General features: G+C 37.3%; 3 protein-coding genes across 4 annotated transcripts; 2 read left to right on the forward strand and 1 right to left on the reverse strand.

Annotated features, from left to right (window-relative positions):
* Nucleotides 1-2,300: 2,300 nt before the first annotated feature.
* On the reverse strand, nt 2,301-3,733 carry CCOAOMT1 (S-adenosyl-L-methionine-dependent methyltransferases superfamily protein; the record flags this gene model as incomplete). Its single annotated transcript, NM_001326509.1, is given in 5 exon segments — nt 2,301-2,721; nt 2,841-2,972; nt 3,070-3,214; nt 3,330-3,409; nt 3,551-3,733. Coding segments are annotated over 5 exon segments (744 nt in total). The 3' UTR covers nt 2,301-2,427.
* A 6,913-nt stretch (nt 3,734-10,646) lies between these two features.
* MBR2 (RING/U-box superfamily protein) lies at nt 10,647-17,538 on the forward strand. 2 transcript variants are annotated; one of them, XM_089055288.1, is made up of 7 exons: nt 10,647-10,943; nt 12,738-12,807; nt 13,058-14,838; nt 15,465-15,515; nt 16,560-16,658; nt 16,744-16,887; nt 17,003-17,538. In XM_089055288.1, the coding sequence occupies exons 3-7, from the start codon at nt 13,138-13,140 to the stop codon at nt 17,132-17,134; spliced, it is 2,127 nt and encodes a 708-aa protein (XP_088911414.1). In that variant the 5' UTR covers nt 10,647-10,943; nt 12,738-12,807; nt 13,058-13,137; the 3' UTR covers nt 17,135-17,538. The 2 variants fall into 2 exon arrangements, with proteins under 2 accessions (XP_088911414.1, XP_088911415.1); XM_089055289.1 differs by having other exon boundaries at nt 10,663-10,943; nt 13,005-14,838.
* A 3,525-nt stretch (nt 17,539-21,063) lies between these two features.
* On the forward strand, nt 21,064-23,462 carry LOC103335259 (transcription factor bHLH95). The gene is made up of 3 exons (XM_089055083.1): nt 21,064-21,477; nt 22,121-22,558; nt 23,367-23,462. The coding sequence occupies exons 1-3, from the start codon at nt 21,064-21,066 to the stop codon at nt 23,460-23,462; spliced, it is 948 nt and encodes a 315-aa protein (XP_088911209.1).
* The last annotated feature ends 877 nt before the right edge of the window (nt 23,463-24,339 follow it).

Raw genomic sequence — 24,339 nt, forward strand, 5'->3', positions numbered from 1 at the left:
TTTTAGTTTGTGAAATTTTGATTTTTTCTTTCTATTGGGTTTAATGGGGGAAAAAGCTTTAAAGATATTTGCTAAATCACTACTCTTTGTCTATCACTTACAATTTTTCTTGCTTAAAATGTATTTGTCTATCTCTTTGTCGAGGACAATTATGATTGCAACCAATAAGCAATATAATTCATGACATATGTGATATATATATACTATTTTTCATATGTATTATGAGTTCAAATTTTTGATTCTTTATAATTTGTAAGAGGCCCCCACACACATGAAATCCTGGCTTTGCCACTGGACACAGGGGGCCATGCACAATCACTAGACGGATCTTTGATTCCACCACCGACAGAAAAAAGTTAGAAGAAAAAAAAAAAGGAACATTGTCATGATATATACATTTCAAAAAAAAAAAAATTGCTCAAGATGCATGTTCTCTGTTAAAAGACGGATTTTGTATCACTAAGTATTGAAAATGCATCAATAATATGTCGATCCGTTTTATTATTAACATCTTATCGAGAATGATAACAACACTCATATGCAGTCTCATCTTTAATACAGAAGTAATATCATACAAGGGAAAGAGATTTCCAAAAGGCTTGTGGTTTCAAAAGCTAAGACCATTCACCCCTACAATTGAGATATTGTATTCAACTTAATCATCTCTTAATATTATTTGTATAAAAACAACAACAACAAAAAACAACACACAAAAAGTAGAGGGAGTGAGATTTTACCAAAGCATTGAGCAGATGAGGAGGAAAATGCCAAATTAATTGCTTTGATTCAAATGGCTAAAAACCACGCTCAAACCTATATTCTACACAACCCAATTCAACTATTCTAATCCGCAATGAAAAAAATAATTTGGGTTTTGCCCTAAAAACTCTTATTTTTATTTTTATTTTTATTAAGTGGTTATAAATTGGGTTTTGTCTTAAACCTCTTTTTCTTTTTTTGTTTTGGGGTACAAGTGGTTAATATTCTCTTAAATGCGTATAAATGCACTGATGCTAAATATAGAGGCTCAATATCTCAAATTCAGTTATATATAATTGTTGAAAATAAAATCAAAAGTATACATATTTAGTATGCAAATTTCCACATATTCAGAATTGTCATGAGGAGGCTTGGCCTTCAATTTTGTGGTTACTTCCATGAAAAATTGTATCACACTAATGACATGTTTACTAATTCGGAATTGGATTAGGAGGAATTGAATTGAGAAGGAGTTAGATTGAGAAGAATTAGATTCCAGATTCTTATTAAAATTATTTACTAAACCATATGAATCGAGGGGAGTTAGATTCCGAATTCCTATTGAAGTTGTTTACTAAATCATATGAAATTGGGGTAGAAGTGGTGTTAATTACTAAAATATCCTCATTGTTGGTTAAAGTAATTGGCAAATTTAAAAATTTAAAAATTGTGTGAGGATATAATGGGTAAAAAAGATGAATTCCTAATAGGTTAGTTCTCTATGAATTAGAATACCACATCTCATTCAAGAATTGAATTCCTCTAAAATCAGGAATTCAATTCCTAATTTTATGTGGGTCCTACTTACTTTTTAATTCCTTAATGTGAAGTAAATGTAAAATCCTTCATAGATAGAATTCAATTGCTGATGAGAATTCCAATTCCTAATTAGTAAACACACTTAAGTATATTATTTTTATTTGTTTAGAATAAAAAAATCAAATATATGACAACAAAGAAAGAGGCGCAACAAATGGGTTGTTGCTTGTTGGGATGGTCGATGGCCACCATGATAACATCAATTGATTATAAGGTCATGATCACCACCATACCTTGAGTTTATATTAAATGTATAAATTTTTAGGTTGGACTTGCTAAGACCGACAGTGTGCACATTTCTTGTTCAATTTATTGTGATGAACGAATCTTCACCGCATTCAACGTCAATTGACTAAGTATACACAAAATTGAATAACAAAAACGTCATTTTCTTACCAATACTAAACTAGGGTGTTGCACTCATAACCATCAATTTCTTATCTATTTATTTATTTTTATTGAAATAACGTAGAAACAACTCTTGCACGAGTTGGGATTTTCATTTGATTTCAGCTGGTAAGAGGTAAGTTCAAAGGTAGGTTCTAAGTTCAACTCTTGATGTAGAAAACGAACAAAGAGTTGGTGATACATCGAAAGACAATTTCACCCAGAAATTACGCAAAAACAAATAACGAGTTAAAGAAAAAACGAAACCTTTTTTTTTTGGTTTATTATAATTATGGCATCAAATTTAATCAGCACATTTTAATATGGGATTAGCCTTTTAATCCTTCACCATCAACATTCACGACCCATCCAAATACAAATACACAGAGAATAAAGAAAAAGAAAAGAAACACCCATTTGCTTTGCTTCATCAAGGAAATGTGATAAGGTCAATTGGGTTGCTCATTTGATCCGACGGCAGAGAGTGATGCCATCGCCAACTGGAAGCATACAGATCTCAATTCTGGGGTCAGCAGCGAGAGCCTTGTTGAGCTCCAGCACGAAGTCCCTGTAGTACCTAACGTACTTGCGGAGCGGGGCATCAGGGGGCGCGACCACGGAGCCATTCCATAGGGTGTTGTCGTAGCCGATCAAACCCCCAACCTTCACCAGATCAATTAGCCTCTTGTGGTAGTTGATGTAGTTGTCCTTGTCTGCGTCCACGAAGATGAAATCATATGACCCATGATTCTTCTCCTGCACAGAACATCAATAGCTTTTCAGTATTATGTACTGTACCATGAATCAACCGAAATGTTACATGTTAGACTGCGAACATGACATAACATAACATGTAAGACTGCACATAAACTTACATCTTCGATCAGTTGGTCGAGAACGGGGAGTGCAGGGCCTTCTCTGAAGTCAATCTTGTGGGCAACGCCGGCTTTTTCTATAATTGGACGACCCAAATCATAGTTTTCCCTATTTATGTCCATGGCCAAGATCTGTGACAAAGTTCCCAAATTAATATACAAAACAATAATTTAAAATTTTTTTTTTTGGGAGGTGTTTTTGATTGAAGTTGAGGGATTGATAGTCGACCTTTCCATCATCAGGAATGGCAAGGGCTGTGGCAAGGAGGGAGTAGCCAGTGAAGACCCCAATCTCCATGGTGTTCTTGGCATTGATGAGCTTGAGAAGCATGTTCAAGAACTGGCCTTCATCAGCTGATGTGGTCATGATGTTCCTATATTTATTTCAAATCCAAATCAGCCAACCAACCAATCTCAAATAAGAAATTAACAAAAGGGTTATTTCCAAAATTGATGAATTTCAATCTGGGTGATGAAATCAGAACAAACCATGGGTGCTTTGCAGTCACTTCTCTGAGCTCCTTCATGGATTCAGGCTCTCTTGGGTACACACTTGTCTCCAATATATACTACACAAAATAAAATCGAAAACCCAAAAAGAAAAACATGAGCTTTAAGCTTAATCACCATCCAATTTTCTAAAATCTTTTTTTGTGTTGTTGGAGATTTTGAAAATTCATGGCTTTGATTGTATATATGTGCTTGGTTACCTGGTAAAGTGCATCACTTTGAAGGAGGCTCTTGTGGCCAACCTCTTGGTGCCTCCCTGCCTGGTTTTGCTGGTTTTCTCCATTGGTTGCCATTGCTAGCTTTGTTTTTCTGTTGCTTTGCGGGCTTTGGATTTCTGCAGTTTTCTTGGCTTAAAATGATTAAATGGATACAGGCAGATGAACCTGAATTTAGAAGAGAGGAAAGAACAAGGTATATATGGAATGAAGTATCCGGTTCGAACCAGATGGTTGGTTGAACCGACCAGCAAATCCGGTCCGGGGTTGGTGAAACTGTGATGAGAGGGTTCTGTGAGACGAATGAGACTCGTACTTTGGAGGTGTGACCCACTAATGGCAAATTTTGAATAGATGTGTATCAGCTGATATGGTAATACAGTACCATTTTATAATTTCTCGTGGGAGTGGGGAACTTGTCAGCAAGGAAGGGTTGGGGCTGCTTTTTTTTTTAAATTTTTTTTTGAAAAGGTAAAGATAAACTTTTAAATCCAATTGGATAAAATGTTTATTTTTTTATTTTTTTACATGGCAAAATATGAATAAGGATATCACCAGCTGGCGTGGTGATACGATACCATTTTATAATATCTCCTCATGTGGCTAATGGTATGATTGGTTGTAGACTTGTGGCGTTCTGGTTGGCTCTTTTTTTGTTTGGTCAAAGTTGTGGTTGGTTTCTTGGTGACACCATTTTGTGTATTTATCACGTCATCATTCTCTTTCCTTCACGGGAGTTTACTTAGATGTTGATGGAATTTCAGCTAAAACTTTCTAATTTATGGAAATAATAAGAAAAGCGTGAATTCCAAGTTACAATCTTTTTCAACATTGAAAAAAGTACTCCTATTAAACCGAAACTTATTATTTGAGGATAGATTTCTCTCAAATTTTAATTACGAAAGAAATTTAATTATCACGGTGATATATTATTAAGAAGAAATTATATTCGAAATAAGTGCATATATGAAATAAATATGAAATTTGTTTGGATTTTTATAGTAAATACATTCAATTTGCATGGAGTGTTGTCCCTGTGTGGATAACACTAGTTTGTATTATTTTTGCTGGGTTGACACTGTTGTAACTTATAGTTTTGGGTTATAATTATACTTAGCTTTGCTAGCTAATGAATTTGATAATGCTAATTTCATTAAAGTTAATGTAATCACATGGCTAGGTGGGATCCACTTCCTCTTTTTAAGTGGAAAATAAGTTGGTAAGAGTGCGATGAACTTGGCATTTTAGGCGTTGCGGTAGGTAGACCACCTCCTCTCTCTCTCTCTCTCTCTCTCTTAAGTTAAGCCTCCTTTTTGCTAAAATGAGTTGTTGTTTGGATCTTATTATTAAAATCCTCTTCTTTTTTTCCTTTCTTTTAACAACAAAATCTACTATTACGAAATAGCTGTGTTTGGATTAGTCGCCCACCCACACGTAAACAATTACCTTAGTATTTCTCCTCATAGACGCATGCCCTTGGAATTTCTCCTATTAAACGATGGCCTTTAGAATTTTTTTGTATTTTTTTTTCCTCATAAACAACTGTTCTTAGCATTTATCCTATAAATGTACTTTAATAATCCTCATCTATCCTTAAAGCATCTACAATTAGATCCCTAAACCACTTCCTTAGACAAATTTTAGAGAGGAATCATAAAAATACAACTTCAACCATGCTCCTTATCCACCTCCTAAAATAAGGAGTCATCTAGGAGCTTCTAAATCTAAGGAGAGAAAAAAAACTCCTAGTGACTCCCTATAATTTTATGTTGCTTTATTTAATGAGTATTTCAAACCGTTATTTAATGCTAACTATTTTTTATTTTATTTTTTTAATAGAGATGGACCAATCAAAAAAGAGTTATAGCATTTATGACTCTCCAAATTAGGGAGTATGGTTGGAGTTGAAATATTTTAGAGAGCTCCTAAAATAGCTTTCTTATATTTTTAGCTAAATTTTAGTTAAGAAATAGAGAACATCATTGTTGATGTTGTTAATACTTTTATTATGTAAACATAATGAAAAGTTCAGTTGGTAGGTGAGGTGGGGTGTTCCTTTGCTTATCAAACACTTGGCAGACAGAGAACGCCATTTTGCCCTTATCTTATGAAGCTTGATCCCCATAATGAGACTAGTATGAGCATCTCCAAGGGAGATGTCAAATACCAAACATCAAATTTAAATTTGATGGATGATGTAGCAATTTGACATCTTACACAGCTTTACACTCCACATGATATGTCAAATTAAATTATTGTTTTATTACATTTTTAATGTTGATTTATTTTTAATTAAAAAGAAAAGAAAAGAAATAATAATAAAATATTCATTTGACATCTTTCTTTTGAGATGTCAAAAATAACATCTCAACCTCCATCCTTCATTCCACATCGGCTTTGACACATTGGTTGGAGTAATGTGAGATGTTATTTATAGTCGTTAAATGTCTATGTGACACTTTTAACACATCGGTTGGAGATGCTCTAAGGTTCACCAACCCCGCTGGCTGGCTTTTCGTTAAAATTTCAGGACATCTCTCTTTTTGCATAATTATATAGTATATGCAGTACGTAATAACCGTTTGTTTTTCTTTCTAGTATGAGGTCGTAATCTAAATGTGCTGTCAGTTCTGAATTCTACAGCCTTGCCTTTCAACTATTGAAAAAGGCCATGATCTGTGCAACCAAGGTCTTGGAGCAGTTATGTAAGGAGGCAAGGCCAATTCCTTTGTTAGCAAACCACTACGGTCTAGGAATACGGGGCTGTCAGCCATTATCGAAGCCAATACGTCATTACAACTTAATTGATCATCGAAGCCTTAAATACTTTTTCGGAGCAAAGGGTTTACCTTGTTGCAGCAGAAATGGTTAACCAAGCTTCTCGGTATGGATTACGAAACATAACATAAGAAGGGAGTAGAGAGAAGGGGTTCCAAACTGGCTTAAAAGAGTAATTACAAGCCACAAGGATGGTCTAGATAGTTCATTACCTGCAGTATAACTTCAATATTTTCACAATTAAGCTTGAAGTTACATGTCCATGGATTTTAATGAAAGGATTGCTCAAGTCAGAAGGAAAGGATTTAACTTGGTGGTAACAGCCAGGTTTACTAAATATAGCCACTTTTTGGCTCTAAGTCATCCTTCTACAATATTTGACGCATCTATTTCTAGCTCATAATATTGAGCATGGAAGACCATCTATTTGTGACTTGACAAAGTCTTCTAAAGCTATCAAACAAATGGGAAGATTTAATAACTTATCACTATCTATTATTCGGAACTGAGCCTGCATATGAGCACTGCCTATCATCCACAAACTGATCGACATACTAAAAGAGTTACAAGCTGTTTTGAAACATATCTAAGACGCATGACAGAGAAAGACCTCAAAGTGAGTAAAAAGATATTGATATTGTCCTCATGTCACCACCCTATAGAAACTAGAAAGACAAGCACAAGTTGCTGCAGCGAGAATTTGCTCAAGCCGAGAACATAATGAGACAATTTGCAGACAAAACTCAAAGTGTAAGATCATCTGAAGTGGGAGATCTAGTCTATCTATCAATCCAACCATATCAACAGACTTTTATTAACATTAGAAAAAAATTGAAGATAGCTGCTAAGTATTTTGGGCCCTTTCCAGTGGAAGCCAAGGTTGGTTCAGTGGTTTATAAATTTTACATCATGATTCAAAAATTCACCCCGTGGTCCATGTATCCCAGCTTAAGAAGCACATTGGGAGATATGTAAACCATTACCTAAACTACGAAAGGTCAGATTGTTGTTGAGGCAGTTGCTGCACTAGCTTGCATACTAGTTAAGCAGTAACCCAAGCACCACTACTTCAGTGGTCTTAATTAATTCCAAAAAATGCAACTTAGGAAGGTTGGTTTTTGATTACCACCTAGAGGACAGGGATTGTGTGGAACGGCAGGTAACTTGCCAAACCCCAGCTACCAATTAGCTGAAGAAAATAGCTATCCTGAAGATTTGGCAAGATGAAGCTGCTGCTTCTATTGATACTGAGCTGTGCAACAGTTGTGGCTAGTTTGTTGTGCAAATGCTAAGCTATATAAGGAAGAGGTGAGAAGGATGTTGAAGATCAAACTGAAGAACAGTTGACTAATTTGATGAGGAGCCAACTAAATTTCTCAAATGAATGGTCAATTATAATGCAGAATAGTCAACTACATTGGCTTACTGTCAGATGCTATAATGTGTAGTTTCAGATATGGTGTTTTCGGTGTGGGCAGGATTAGTTAAGGGAAGTCAGATTGTTACTTGATTAGTTTCTGTGCTAACAAGCTTGTATTCAAACCCTTTCTGATTCTTGTTATTGCTTTCAATAAAGATTGAGGAATTTTTCTTGAACTTAAGGCTTCCTGTGATGGGATTCTAATAGATCACAGAGAAACTATTTTAATTTTTAATAACAGAAAGATTAAGCCTATATCAAGAAATGGATAACAATGCGCAATTAATAGTATCCACATTCACAACAGGAAATCTTTGCACTTTGATTATTGTAGAAGATGCTGAACATGAGTACATCTTCAAAAATAAATTGGCAAAAAATTATTGCAAAAGCAATTTCTACTCCAAAATAAATAAAGAATAGAAAAGAAACACCAGAGTAGATTGCATCAACAGTATTTAATCCTGAACAAGAAAGAATCTGAGATTACCTGTTAAAACAAAATTGTTCTAGGTTGCTCCCTCTACTGAACCAATATCCTAGGTGGATTGCAATTGGACCAAAGAACTAATATTGCTTCAAACTTGTGCGTTTTGAAACTCTTTTGCTTTTGCAGCCAATGCAGTTCGTATTACCGAAGCCTTCCTCTCAATTGAATTCTCCACCAAACTAGTATCCCTATAATACTGAGAGCTCTGATCATACAAAGAGTAATCATCCACATCACACATAGCAGAAAAGTCCTCCCTCCTTAGCAAACCATTATGCAGTATAGAACAAGCACCAATATAAGCAACTGCCATCTTGAACTCCTCTTGTATTGGCCGGCTCAAAATACCCCAACTCTTCAAACTAACAATGGTCCTAAGCGCCGAAAGGCGCATCAGATTGTGTGCTGCATTGAAATGCTCTTCACTTGAGCCCTTCGCAGCATCAACAAAAGGGACCATAAGCCAAGGAAGCAAAGGGTACCCTTCATCTCCAATTAAGTACTGATTTACAGCCACCCCGTCTACATTAACTGGAGGAGAATTCAATAACCTCCCTGCTTCAATATCCTTGTACAAAGTTGACGACTTTAATACTCTTGAATCACCCTTGTTGCCACGAAACCCGGCAACAATGCTGAGAATTCGCGACGAAGAATCGACCATGATTTGGGCAGCAATGCTCTCCTCGTGAAAGCCGCCATTTTTAAGAGTCTTAAACCTTGTACAATCAATCACACCACAGCAATTGGGCAACCCAGTTTGGCTTCCGAAAGCCGCCGATACAGAGGCAAGCTCATTTGGGTTGGGAAATTCAATCCAGAAACGGTAATTGGTGCAAAGAACTCGGCACAATTGCTTGGCACAGAACCTTGCCACGGGCTCCGAAACCCCGAATTGCTTCGAGATTTCGGGGTAGCTGGAACCGGTGGACAGCCGAAACAGGCCGATACCGAGACGAAGCTCGGCAGAGAGATTGAGCGGCAACCCAACTGGGTCACGACACTCGAGCAGCGGCTCGAGTAAACCACAGAGCCATTCGAAGGTAGAGTAGGTCATTCTGAAGGAGTTTCTGAACGAGTCGGGACTCCGAGTCAAACCCAGTTGGACCGAGTCGCCGCCACCGAGTTCTTGGTCCTTGTCATGGTCAGTGGGCTCAGAATCTCGTTCTGAGAAATGGGTTCGCTTTCGTTTCCTGGAAAGGGTGAGGAGGGAAAGGGTGGCGGCCATTTCGTGGGAAGAGAGGAAGCTGTGGGCGATTGGGAAAACATTTGCGCAGGAACTGGAGGAATTGGTGGAATTGGGAGAAAGGAGGAGGAGGAGGATGAGTTGGGAGATGGAGGAGAGTAAAGCTAGAAGTGTGGACGATTCCATTTGCTCATGGGCTTTTGATTTTGATGTTCTTGGGAATCGTGGGATTGAATCTCTGGGAGACGAAATACAAAAGCCACACCACCTGGCCTCTTGGAAGCTTCTTTTGGGGCACGTGAGAGAAGAAATACAAAATAGTATACTGGGATTTTTTTTTCTTTTAAATTTTTTTTTCTCGATTTTTGTTTATCAATAAGAGTGGTTTAAAACATTATTCATTATTATTAAACTATTACAGAGTCTCTATTGATTTATTGTAAAATTTTCACACTAAAAAAAATAAAATTGAACTCTTATATTGATTTACTTTGAGATCTCTCTCTCTCTCTCTCTCTCTCTCTCTTCAATATCTACTTTGAATATGTTGAAACTAGCAAATTAATATGTATAAAGTATAAACTAATGCAACTAGGAGGGTCCTTTTACTTAGTGATTAGGTGATCACGCGGCAATACTCGGGTTGTTTTAATTTTTTTTTTAAAATAGTCTAGCCGCGCGGCTATACCCGATTTTTGAGATTGGAAACAATTGAAAGTTTAGGTAAAATGGGCCTGCTAACAAGTTTGGGTGAGGTTGAAGCCCACCGGAAATCCTGGGTCACCAGCTCTTTAATAAGCCCAATACAACCCAATAGCATTGCAAGCAAACAAGGAAAAAAAATAAAATCCGAAAGAAGCAGAGAGCAGAAAAGTGAACAAATCTTGCAGTACTGTCACTCTAAATTAAAGCGTGACAGGACGTGGAGACGACTGACCGTATAACGAGAGGGGAGCTCAGCTCACCACACCCTTGCCACAAAGGAGCACGCCACCTCCTGCAGTGCACACAAAAAATTACAATATTAAATTAAATTAAACAATTTATAATTATATATTAATAATATTATTAGCTGATGTAGGACCCAGAACGAGTGCATGCAAGCTATGTGGACATCGAATTGGCTGTGAGTACTCGGACCCAAACCCAGCCCCACCCATGACCCACCCACCTCAGCAAAAATCTCAAACCATCATCAACATTCAACATTTACATTAACATTGCTCTCTCTCTCTCTCTCTCTCTCTCTCTCGTGTTTATGTTCTCATCAGCTTCTCTCTCTCTCATCCATTGCTCAGTTGGGCTTTGTCGTATTGCGGGTTATCTCTTTCGCAGCAGTAAATTATTATTATATTATACATAAAGATGAGAAGTAGTAACTGAAGGAAGAAGAAAAATCAGACTCAGAGACAGAGAGAGAGAGACCGAGTGGGAAGCGTTTTCTCACCATTTGATCCCTGCCGTTTCATCTGTGATCTCATCCTCCTTCTCAATGTCTTCTCTGGTATTTCTCTCTGGGTTTTGACTATCATTTCTTGTATTGTCATCTTCCATTTTCAGTTTTATTCCCTCTTTTTTGTGGTTTTCATTTCATGCCAATTTGATAAGAATTAGAGCGATCGGAGCCGACCCAAAGGACCCTGCTTTCTTTTCTTTAATACTATATGTTTTTTTCTCCCTAGGCGGTTGTTCTTTCTGGGTTTGGTTTCTTTTTAGTTTCTTTTCCTGGGTTGGGTCATTTTGCTATCGAATCATTTAAAAAGAAATGAATTTGGTTGGTTTTTGGCAAACATTGCAAAGATCCTCAGTTGGGTATTTTCAGAATTAAGCCCAGTTCAAGGAATTGGCTTGGGTATTTTTCCCAAGTTTCGCATTTTCATTTTTCTTTTGTTGCGTTTTATGAGCTTATCATTTACTCTCCTACCCATATCATGGGTTGTAGGTTGTGCATGGGAAGCATTACTATTGCAGATGTTTAGTCCTGCTTGCATTGTTGCTCGATTTATCATTTTGTAGTTTTTCTCTGTTCTTTTATCTTTTGAAAAGGTTAGACTATCAACATTTGATTGAGGGCTATAATAGCACTTGATGTTGCATTCTTGTTCCTGTGGTGATTTTCCTCGGTACATCTTTAGTTGCTAAAGCTTAGCCCTTTATAATTCTGCATCTCATTTGGGCTAGCAAATTGCCTCTCATTTTGTTTTTGTTTTTTTTTCTAAAGTTGTTGTTACAACATTCTGTTGGGTATTTGCAATCCCCCTAGAATCACTGACAAATCAATGGACGTTTGTAGCAGTGACCATTGTTCTTTAGGTTGTGTGCACCACTTAGATTCATAGGCTGCACTGTTTCCAGTAAGTAACTTATACAGAAAATTTTCACTGCAACATAGCCAAGACAGAAGTTAATAATAGTCATTACATAATTTGACATATATGTCCACAATAGAAATTGCTCAGAAGAGTTGAATTGAGATGGAATTTGAATGTAGGAACGAAATTGAGAGTGTGAAAGGGGTGCTCAGTGTTATGAAACTCTCCTGGTAATCTTAGATCAAAATGGTCTAAGTGACTTTAATGATAATGGAAGTAAATTTGTGTTTTCTTTAGGTATAAGCAGTAGTGTTTAGAAATTAAGTTCATTTTATTTAGTTTCTGTTTATCACATTTAGGGGGTTAATTCATCTTGCGGGATTCCCCCCCAAGTTGTAATTGAGTGACCAGCTTCACCAGAGTATGACCAAATTAAATTTGAGTGTGACTTAGTTTTCTTGAGTTCAGCCAGGTTCTGACCTATCTTGATCGGTTCTTTCCACTAACTAAATCTGTCTGAATAAGTTTGAGTCCAACTTCTCTCTAACAAGGAGAGAATTGTACAGGTTAATTGGTTTTACTTATAATTATTTAGGGCCTAGTTATATTAGGATAGTTTAGGCATTTATTCTTATGGGGTTGCCTATGTAAAGAGGCTATTTTGTAAGAGGGGGTGATCTAACTCTGTCACATAATTGAAATTGATTAAGATTTATTGATTGAGAATCAGTTCTTTGTTCTCTTAGTTCTGTCTATTCTCAATTTGTCCTACATCACTTTTTTTTTCTTCCCCTCCTTTGTTAAACTCCTCTGACTGTTTAATTATGTAGTTTTACCTTTTGTTAGTTTATTTGAGGCCAATTCAGCTTTAACTGATCTGCTAGTCGTCAGCTTGTCAAATGTGCCTGTCACTTATTTTAGTATTAATGTTTCATGCACTTTCTAATTTTTTCCTTCATATGTTTTTTCTTTGAATCAATTTTCAGGGTCAGGGTTTTCAGTTGAAGACATGTACATAATGCAAGAAATTTATTCTATATCATCCAATCTCCGTTAGTAAGTAGATATCCAATGTTGCAAGAATTCACATTCAGATTTTATCTTCTCTCTCTCTCTCTCTCTCTCTCTCTCTCTCTCTCTCTCTCTCTCTCACCGCCCCCTCCCCCCTCTCTTCTAACTCCTGTTTTGTCCCTTTATTATTTTTATTTGAATTTGGAATTTTTTTTTGCAATTGTGTACCTGTTACTTTCAAGGTACCAGTATTGAGTTGAGATTTATCCTTTATACTGCTGTGCACATATTCCAGATCTTCCGAAGAAGTGTTTAATCCAAACCACTGTAAATATAGTGTCATCTGCACTTTACAAGGTTTATTTGGTGAGCCTAATGCAAGGTCAAGGGAGTAGTATTGATACTTTCCCAGAAATAACAGAAGTTGGGCTGGGATCCATTTCCAACAGCACTGGTATGAGTCAGCAGACTTCTCTGAATAATATGCTAAATCCTGTAGAAACCCGGTTGTCAAGTTTTATGGTGACGTCTGGTGAGATGACATGTTTAAATGCCACTAGTCATGACTCCCAGACCTTGACTGGTTCAGGTGGACCTAGCTCTAGATTGAATCTGGAAAACCCAGTTGATGATGATGGGATGAAAATGGAACAAGGTTGGTCATCTTCATGTAGTGCTTGTCCTTTGATTGGTCAAAATTCAGAAGAAAGACGAGTTGAACAAAATAATATCCTTTTCCCTGGGCGAGCTATCAGTGGCAATCAGATTCAAGGTGGGCCTTCTTTTTCTCAGGGTTCTAGCTCTAATTATATCCCTCAAAATGCAGATCTAAATGCTGGATATGTGGGAAGTAGCGGTAATTGTGAGCATGGTATGGAAGCTAATGCAGAACCTAATCTCTACAAGTCAAGTGGATTAGAAACAGAACAGACATCTTCTGGAAGTGGTTCACCTGATATTGTTGGGACTTCATCAGGAAGCTCTGATTATGTGGTTGGGGAAAGTGATGGTAATCCAGGCTCTTCTTTCGGAAATTGGGGTTCATCCTGCAAGCGAAAGGCCCTTGAGGGTACTTCTGGCCAGGCTTATCCTGGTGGGAGTTCTAGCTCCTTTCCACAAGCTGAAAATGGTGCTTGGAATACTGGTCCTGCTCGTTATAATCCTTCTAGTAATTTAAGTTTATCTACACCCTTGCGTAATTCCCCTAGCGCTAGTCCTTCAGAACAGCAGAACTCAAGATCGAGGGTTGGTTTGAGACTTGGAGCATCTGATACCTTTCCTTCATTAGGTATTACGGGCAATGCAGAAAGCCCACTGAGACAATTTTTTGCTAGGGGGGTTTGTACTGGGCCTCAGCAAGAATCTGCACCGTCTAATTTATCATCACAAGGGAGATCAACAACTGTAGCTGCAACAAATTCGGGTGGTCCCCAAAGCCAGTTTCCTGCTATGCATATGAGCGGTTCATCTGGAAACCTGCTTCCTTTACCTTGGAATGGTGCTTCCAGTTCAAGAGTGGGCAGCTTATCAAGTTCTCTTATGTCTGGATATAGAGGTGCTGAGCTAAGAGAAGAAGCAAACTTAAGAAGCATTCCCAGAAACAATGTGGAGCATTCCACATTTGCAACTGCCACTGATATGAGAAATTCAGCACAGGATCCAACAGGTTGGAGTTTGGCCCCTGGAGACACAAGCACTTCTGTAGGTGCGCCTTCCTCTTCAAGAATTGGCTCTAGTTCTGGCATTCGTTCTTTGCCTAATACTGCATGGATCCCTCTCAACAACCCTCCAACCGAAAATCATCAAAGAGTAACAGAATTTTCTCCTTGGTCTTTGTTTCCATCTTCTGATTCTCAACCTGGAGGTCATAGTCATTATAACCCAGTACCTCCAAGACCTTCTGCTTCCTCTCAGGATTCAGGAAGTTCTTCTGGATCTAATAACCAGGGTCGTCATCTACCATATCCTAGGTCAGTGTTCTCGGTGGACCGGCAGGGTGATGATGTTCTTAATATGCCCCATTCACTACGGGCATTAGCAGCTGACATTGAAGGGAGGCGCCGACTCATATCTGAGGTTGTGCTCTATATTTCTTTGTCCTGTTTTTCGAGTTTACTCTCATATATTCTTTATAGTCTGTATAACAAGGGTATGCCATTTTCAGAATTGAGTTTGCATTCCTTTTTCTTTTGAGTTGTGCTATTTCCACCTCCCATTACCCACCCCATTTTAAATAAATTTTTATTACAAATTTACCCTTGCACAAAATTACTTTAAAGGGCAGCATTAGGAGAAGAGGCCAGCGTCATAATCTGCTTATCAAGAAAAAAAAATAAGGGGTTGGAAAACTGTTCATAGGGTGGGTGGTTGATTTGTTAAATTAGAGGTTAAAATTATTTTGTATGTTCTTAGGGAGCTAATTCTGCATTGTACTACTGCCTTACCGTAGATTGTATTTATCTTTGACCTCTGACTAGCAAAATTAAGCTGTTCTTTACCATTTTGATATTTGTTATATTCGTATTTAAGACATTTTGTTTGTTAAGGATCGGTTTTATGGTTGGATACAGGGTTAAAATTCTTGCCTCTGATTAGAGAGATGATGGCATTAATGCTTTCAACTTCTGTTTTTGTATATCCACTAATTTTTGCAAGAACCATTCCCTCTGGAAGTAACAATTATAATTTACTGTGTGTACCAGATTCGTCAAGTTCTGAATGCTATGCGCAGGGGTGAGAACTTACGAGCCGAGGTTTGCTATTGACCTCTACATCAATTTCTGTTTGATTCACTAGGAATTCTATATGTTCTATTGCAACTGCTAAGGTAGTTTTGGTAGCTGGCTTAGGCCGATAGTCATTGTCTTTTGAGGAGTTCAAAAATATGAAGGTAGAAGGTTAGATGTCTTAGATTCAGGTTTTTTGTGCTGCCTATGCTTTGATTAATTTAACATTAGATTTTTTATCCATGTGTACATTGAAGTGCCATAGCACTAAACAGTGAGCTTTGTTTGTGCTATTGGAATTTAGTTATTTGCAATTGCAATAATTAGTGGCTCCTAGGCCGTCAAATTTTTTAGGTATATTGCATTACATCTGATTCTGTCTTCTTGTGGAAAAAAAGCTGTGGTAATATCTTCCAGCTTAATTTGCCATAGCTATTTCTGTATAATGAGACCGTATCTATGAACAGGTTTAGGAATCTGTTTTTAACTGCTACGGTGTATATACCAGCTTAAATAATGGTGTACTGGCTGTGACATGGAGAAAACCCGCCAAAATGATTTTAGTACAACTATATATAGCTAACAACTTTCTAATGCTATGTGAAGCTGTTTAGTTTATTTTCTTTTGCCTTCTGGCAATAGATCTGCATGCTTTACCAGGTGAACATGCTAACCAATGGAGAACTATGTCCTATGAAAAAAAAAGTAGCAGAAGTATGGTTTTTCCACCATTTTTTGTGCAGCATTGGACATTGTTCTTTGTGCATGGGCATTATATAGGATTTTCTTTTGAATAAGTGGATAAAATATTTGTATAATCAATTATCTTTAATCTCCATGATATAGATTATAATTTGATGGTGTGGGAGAAAATGGCTTGTGGGAAGAAATTATACGGTTGTGGAAAAATAGTTTGTGAAACTAACAATTATTAGGGGGGAGCATAATTAAGCTGCAAGCAAATGGGTTTGTCTATGATTGTATATGTTTAGCGAGGGGAAGAACGCTTAGCTTATTGCTATATACAACAGATTGTATATGTTGACAATCAAGCTTCGTATGTGATGTCAGGATTATATGCTCTTTGACCCATTCATATATCATGGCATGGCTGAGATGCACGACAGGCACAGAGACATGCGCCTTGATGTTGATAACATGTCTTACGAGGTAAAATGGGGGCAAGTGAGGGCAAGTATTTTCTCATAGGTTTTTGCTTCAAAATTGTTCCCATAACCATACTGTTGGACAATAGGAACTGTTGGCACTGGAGGAACGTATAGGAGACGTTAGCACTGGACTGAGTGAGGAGACCATTGTGAAGTTAATGAAACAGCGAAAATTTCTCTCGGTAACAGCAGAATCCTCAGCAGATATGGAACCGTGCTGTGTCTGTCAGGTATGAGCTATGTGGCTATGTCTATCCCCACAAGAACACAGCTAGTTGCTTTCAAGTACTTCATGCAGCTGATTTATTTGTTCTTGTTACCTTGTTTGAACCCTTATCGTGGCAGGAGGAATATAATGATGAGGATGATATTGGCACACTAGATTGTGGGCATGACTTCCACACCAAATGCATCAAGCAGTGGCTAATGCAGAAGAATCTGTGCCCGATTTGTAAAACGACAGCGTTGCTTACTTGAAGGGAAAACCATCGATGTCCAAGCCTGAAATTTGATTTTCATGCTGCTGTATCATTAAACCCAAAAGTTGGGTGGAGAATCTAGTCCTCCCTTCTCGACTGAAACTGGTTTTATTTGTGCATGGACTGCATGGTTTCATAAAAAGAGGAAAGAGCGGCCGTGACTGAAAAAAGAAAATAAAAAGAAACTTTGCTGCGCCGGTCCTAAAAGGATTTGTTTATTGGCTACTGAAGGATCCCTTTTATTTATTTGTTTTAATCACCATGACAATAATGAATATATTGGAATAATACTTCTGACATTAAGAAGCCTTTGCTATGAGTTTGGGAGATCGGACTGTTTCATTATTACTTGTCATATGCACAGATTTCATTATAGTTTTGTTCTTGTTTTGTTTAATCAAATTGTTGTCCCGATCTCATTTGTGGAACTTGAGTTTCAGAGATGGGTTTTATCATTTTCTAGCTGTTTCATTGAGTCTTAGATTAAACGGATATTTAATTTCTTGTCATTTTAGTCCCATGGGTGTTGAGCGTATGCTTGCAGTGTTTGCCATTAGCTCACTTCTGTTGCCCACAATACTTGTCGGATCGGAACTATGATGTTGCTTTGGTGATTTAAAAGTCATAGTGTAGAAGGAAACATTTACATTAAAAAATTATGGACTTTTTTCGAAGGTGGGGGCCTTGTTTGCATTGATAACTGGATCAATTCAGGATGAGAACAAAAACAACAGGGGAAGTTGTGCTGTCTAGTAAGAGAATGCAGCTGGGTTTTGCAGCGAGATTTGGATTAATTCAGAATGGAAGAAAGAGAGAGCGTGAAATGGAATTAGTCACAGAGGACAGTTTCTGTGATGACCGTGCAGGTTTCTTGAGGCCGTAGCTCAAGCAGGTTAAGAGCAATTACCCTTGCACTTGAAGTCTTGTGTTCGAATCTTCCTTCACTTGTATTAAAAAAACAAAACAAAACAAAAAACAGAGGTTTAAGAAACTTTTTAGGTTCTAAATCCCATCTAAATGACTCTTTCTTGAACGTGGAGATAATAACCTACATGGGTTATACAAAATGAGGGATTTGGATTTGAATTTTTTAGTGTAAATTGTTTATTAAGGATCCTAGAAAGAGCATATGGCTCCAATGATATGAATAGCTAAAGAATCGAAACCAACTCCCTTTTCATTTGCATTAGATTCACACTAGTACAAGCCCCACTTTACCCTCAATCACCGGGGCCCGCGCCAAGTTAGCTGAGAGACAATCAAACAGTCAACTTTATCCCTTCAGTATGAGGAGGTTTGCAGGCTAAAAACACCACCTGATGTTTAGCAGCTTTATTGCTTTGCGGTCAATTTACCATTCAGCAGCAACCATCACTATAATGTTTGTCTGTCTGTCTTTTTTTTAAATACAAGAGGAGGGGGAATTAAACCTAAGACCTTGGGTGTATGGATAAAACATTACTTTTAATCACTAAAGTTACAAGCACCTTGTTCTGGTGGCATACAAGCACTATATATCAATCCATAATCTTTATGATTTCACTTGTTATGGTCATACATTCAGGGCCTCAGCTCTCATTTCTATAGGAAAAAAATCAATACACCCTTAACATATTAAAGAAGTCTAATAATTCTCTCTCCCTCCTTAACCTTACTTATCTCTTCATTCAATACTTCCATCTGCATTCTGCACCAAGTTATTACAAATACACAGAAAGCATCAAATTACTTGTCATTTAGCACAACAATATCCATGTCTCTATACTTTCAATATTGCTAAACTTCATAATTACACTGAAGCTTTGCGGGTAACAAAAGTACAAACCATGCAAGATGATCAAACACGAAAATAATATAAACTCTGCAAAGCTTATCTGATCGTATAAATATGGAATATATATATATATATATATATATGAATGTTACAAATGGGAATGAACAAAGAAAACAAAAAATTAAGCTTAATATTATACATTTTTATGAGTTCTGCTTCTTTGCTCTTATGCTTGTTTTTTTAGGACCTTTTTCTATTGAGAAGAGCGATACTATATACTTACACACGCTACACAAATGTTAGGACTTGAACCTAGAAGCTTTACTAAGAAGAACACTAGTAGATTCTTTGCTGCTCTTATGCTTGTTTGTGAAGAGTGAAGAGGGATAAATTTTAAATACTGTTTAAATTTCTGAATAACGGCCATGTATCAGCCAGCCAGCTAGGCCATTGAGTCAGTAACCTTCTTTCTACTGGCTAATATGGATATGATTACGGGTCCAACTTTTTTCCTTTAACTTTATCAGCATCATCATTATCAAGAAGCTACCATATGCACTGGCTGTTGCCTGCATGCAACTCTAGTTGTTTACGTGTTGCGTGAGTAACACAATTGTCTTTCAGTTTTAGAGTTTTTGGAGCCCTATAAATTCCAAAAACCACTAAACGACATTCTCTGCGTGTTTTCCTAAGCAACTGAGCACTATTTCTTTTTTCTTTTTCTTTTTTCTTTTAGAAAAAAACAGGTTTTTTTATTTGTTGGTCATTGTCACTGAAATCAGTGCTCTACACACCTTGAGATCTGAGAATAGCTCATACTTCTGGCTTCTAGCAGGGTTCTTGTGAATTAGGTTTCTTATAACTTGTATATCACATTAGGGTCTAGGGTTTCTTACCTTGTATCTTTCTAAAGTCCAAAAACACATCTTCGATTGGATTGTTTTGAATCAGCCTAGATTGGTTTACCTTATTTGGTTAGATATGCATACATGATGATTTAATTGACCCCTTGTTAATTATTAACAGAAACTGCATATATTTCTCATGGAAATTTAATTTAACTCTTGCCATTTTCAATGTTATTGACTGATTTAATGGTAATAAAAGGGGTATCTGGCAGTCAATCATTACATTCATCTGTAACGCTTGCATATTTTCCAATTAATTATGGAAGTATACTCTTTTGAGCAACATCAAGACTCCTTAAACAAATTACATTATGTGTGCGTTTTGCCTCAAGAACCGACCAAATAAATTTAGGTAGGCAAGTACGCGCTTTCTTACAAAGGAAAACAGAAAATTTGATGTAATTTGTAAGGTGATTGAGTTCCTTAAACTTGGCTTCAGAAAATTGTTTGGGCATATTACAATGTTGAACTTAATCACCAGTTGAGGTCATTTGCTAGGCCAAGCAGTATGTACAAGGGGGTCACTAGTAGTGTTGTTGGGAGGCTACAATAATGAAACGATACGTAGTTAAGACTATGAGACAATGTCAGATACATTGGCTTATACCACGTCAAAACGACACGTAGTTACCGTTAATGGTTCCTACGTAAACCACATTGGTGATGTAGTAAAACCGTTATTTTTATGATTTTTTTTTTTAAGGTAATTAAGTGCAAGAAATTCACATCTTAATTCTCCATATCTAGTGCAGAATTGTAACGGCGCATTCATAACTGTATGCATGTAAGCAAAATGGTAAGTGGTTTCAGAGACCCATATCAATACCAACTCAGTATTGTTGAAGAACTCTAAAAGAACATTAATATGAAAAGGTTTTGATGGGAGATGAACGTATCTTTTCCAAACCAGGAAATGGAATTGTAGAAATTTGAGAGTGAATGGTAATTTGGTTTTGTGTATCAGGTGGTTTTCGGGCAGGTGGGGTCTGGCAAGTACCCTTGTGGGTCCCTTGAAAACACATAGCTAAAGCTATCCGTTTTTTGTTTTGAAGCATAGTAACGGCATGGCCTTATGATTGTATTTTGGGCTCTTCCTTACCAGCCAAAACAGCTTTCTTTCTTACACACACACACCCCTCCTATTCCTTTGCCTCCTTTTAAACGCTTCCTCACCCCCTCTCCCTCTTCCATAGCTTCTCATACCCCTATCTCTCTCTATCTCTCTATATCTCTGTGTGTGAAGATATGTCTGGAGGGGAAACAGGAGGATTCTCAGAAGGTTTTTTGTGGGAAAACCAGTCATGGGCTAATTTGTCAAATAATTCTGACAACTCAGTTGGTGCTGGTGATGAAGATAAAAATTTGGGGAACAAGGAGGAGACAGCTGTGATGGGAATTAGTACAGAAGGTCATAATCAGGTACCGCCTGCACCCGGTAAGAAGCGGAGGGGAGGAGGAGGTGTGGGGAAGAATGGGATAATCAAAGGAAGTACTAGTCCTGCTGACAAAGGAAAAGGTTCAACTGGTGCAGGTGATGGTGGTGGTGGTGGTGAGTCAGATGACCATGAGATGCATATTTGGACAGAGAGAGAAAGGAGGAAGAAGATGAGGAACATGTTTGCTAATCTTCATGCTTTGCTTCCTCAGCTTCCTCCTAAGGTAATAACCATAACCATTTACAGTTGAAAGGTTATTAATGAGTCTAATTTTATTTTGCATCTCTCTCTCTCTCTCTCTCTCTCTCTCTTAAGTGTTTAGAAAGGAAAACAAGCAGTGAAACTTTTGGTCTTTATGAAAAAGAGAGCCTTTCTATTTGCGTTTTCCTATCAAAGCTATGGGTAGCCTTTTTGCATATAATGGGCAGTTAATGAGAAAAGCTTCCTTTCTTTTCTCATTCTTTTTTTGTTTGGTCGAATTTCTTTTCTCATTCTTTTATTTCTCCCTTTCTCTCCTTTATCTCATAGCTTTTGAGGAGAATTGTACATGTTTTAATTACTGGTTTTATGGGTCTGAAAGAAAAAATTAATTCTTTCAACCATCCGTTTGAAATAACTTCCAAAAAAGAAAATGGTTTTCTCCAGAAAGGGTTTCTCAGCAATGGCTCAAAACTTTAGATGCCAAGATGTAACCAAATGACAAAAGAAAGGAAGGTTCTTAAATATGCAATTCTAATTAATTAATTAAATGTTTGGACATGTATGAATTGAAGTGCAACAATGTGAATACTATAGATGCACCAATTCTCTAATTTCATATGATTTGAACAACCATAGATCTCTAATTATTTATAATGTTCTTATAGGCTGACAAATCCACAATCGTAGATGAGGCAGTGAACTACATCAAAACCCTACAGCAGACTCTCCAGAAGCTACAAAAACAAAAGCTAGAGAGGCTCCAAGGTGCCACAACCATCAATTTCGATCCATCAATACTCACCCCGCAAAATGTTGCCTTTGGCTCGAGAGAGGAATTCTTAGCTAATCACGGCTCTGCGGCTATCAACCCTTCGAATTTACTCTTAACCTCGCATTGTGGTCCTGTGAACTTTCAAACATGGACTACACCCAATGTCGTTTTGAACATCTGCGGCGATGAAGCGCAAATTAGTGTGTGCTGTCCAAAGAAGGCTGGCCTCCTTTCCGCCATATGCTTCGTCTTGGAGAAGTATAAACTTGGTGTGATGTCGGCTCATGTTTCCTCGGACTGCAATCGCAGCATGTACATGATTCAAGCACATGTAAGTTTAAGTTTTTGTTCAATTCTATCTCATTATGATGCAGCTTTTGTGTAACTCTAGAGTCAATATGCAGAACCTAGATTTTTTTAGAAATTTAATTAAAGCGCTAGCTGGAAAATGTTGCATGACTTTGTTCCAGCTAAGTGCTTTTAGTGACTGACTACATAATATCCCATGGTGTTTCATGTAGCCCTCATATATATACATATGGCAGACTATGCCTCTCTCCTCACATGACTCTCTCATCACGTGACAAGTCATGAGATAGATTTAGTAAGTGTATATACCACTAGGATATGCAAGTTTTCTTATAAATTAGGAGAAACACGACGGTGTGCTCATCGCACTTCTACATTAATTGCCAATTCATGGCTACAATATGGATAGACAACATAGTTGATATATATGTCATGGACCTAAGTATAGTATTAAATATAGATATGGTACGACTATCAAAACAAAGAATTGCTCCTAAATTAGGGTTGGAACCAATAAGTTGCTCTTGCTAACTATACACTTCGAAAACATAATGAAACCATAATTGCACTATGAGGGTTTCATAGGTCTATTGATAGAGCATTTACCTACACACTCAAAGCTAGAGTTCAACTTTTACCCTCCTCCTAGGTTTTAAGCATTCTGGTGAAAAGCAGTTTTTGTCCATGGAATTTTATTCAATATTTGAACTGTTGAGTTTGTTTAGAAAATATATTTTCTAGCAAGTCGATTTGTAATGCTTAGTATACTAAGTTTCATTGCAAAGTTATATATATGTTTTCAGTTATACCTAACAGTAGTGTTATTTTAGCAGGCAAGAGGAGCTCCCGATCAGTTTCTGGAGACATTTCCTGCAGATGAAATATTCAAGCAAGCTGCAGCAGAGATAATATTGATGCTCTCTTAAGAGACCAAGCTTCTCTCAGATTCGTCGGATGCTTTAAGTTTTCTCTGATCGTATAATACAACTGTTCGGATCTTGATAGCGATGTATGTATACATGTCAGTAGTATTTGCATTTGCCCTTTTCTCCTTGTATGAATATGCATGGTGAGGATCTTTTTAGCAAATTGGGAATGTATGAGTAGTGAATATTGAGCAAGTTATTATTAGTTGGAGATTTTTCTATTGGTTTACCCACTGGGAATCGAGTTCCACTAGCGTAGATACTTCATTCAATAATTCATGTAACACCATATTGAATATACTGTATAAATGTATTGCATAAATTATATTTCAAAGTAAAAGAAAGACAAAATCACTCAAAAATAATATTTTGGAAACGTATAATATATTATGAAACCCCCCACCCTTACATGTGAGAAACGAGAAGATGGGGAGGGGCATGGGGACTGGGACGAGTACCTCAACCCCCACCCTTATACCCAACCTGGTTCGGAGAACAAAGCAATCTTCATCTCCGTCTTTGTACTTGATTTTCTTTCTCTATATTTTTTCCATTTGTGAGGCACTTACCGCGGGATTTAGGTGTAAGGGGGAACTTAGCATCCCTACTCAGATCGAGATCGCTATTTTTTGGTGGTTTTTTGGTGGTTATACACATGAACAAATGGTCTCTTCTTTGAGTATTCAAGAATTTTTATGCGTCTCTATTAAGGTGACTTGCATTTAGTAGCTTTGATACCATATTGAATATTCATTCTTGTTGTAAATAAACCTAAAATAATAGGGGACTGTTAACTTGCAAATAAGCAGCAGTGATATCATATTGGTGCTCTCTCTCTCTCTCTCTCTCTCTCTCTCTCTCTCTCTCTCTCTCTCCG

Source organism: Prunus mume, linkage group LG6 (assembly GCF_029339155.1).
Source record: "Prunus mume cultivar Tortuosa linkage group LG6, ASM2933915v1, whole genome shotgun sequence".
In the NCBI taxonomy this organism is placed as follows: domain Eukaryota; kingdom Viridiplantae; phylum Streptophyta; class Magnoliopsida; order Rosales; family Rosaceae; genus Prunus; species Prunus mume.

Bases quoted from the DNA above. Each gene is read 5' to 3' on its own strand.
- MBR2 (XM_089055288.1), top strand. From the start codon at position 13,138: ATGCAAGGTCAAGGGAGTAGTATTGATACTTTCCCAGAAATAACAGAA. The intron at 14,839-15,464 runs GTTGTGCTCTAT...TGTGTGTACCAG, and splicing joins GGCGCCGACTCATATCTGAG to ATTCGTCAAGTTCTGAATGC. The intron at 16,659-16,743 runs GTAAAATGGGGG...GTTGGACAATAG, and splicing joins TTGATAACATGTCTTACGAG to GAACTGTTGGCACTGGAGGA.
- LOC103335259 (XM_089055083.1), top strand. From the start codon at position 21,064: ATGTCTGGAGGGGAAACAGGAGGATTCTCAGAAGGTTTTTTGTGGGAA. The intron at 21,478-22,120 runs GTAATAACCATA...ATGTTCTTATAG, and splicing joins TTCCTCAGCTTCCTCCTAAG to GCTGACAAATCCACAATCGT. The intron at 22,559-23,366 runs GTAAGTTTAAGT...GTGTTATTTTAG, and splicing joins TGTACATGATTCAAGCACAT to CAGGCAAGAGGAGCTCCCGA.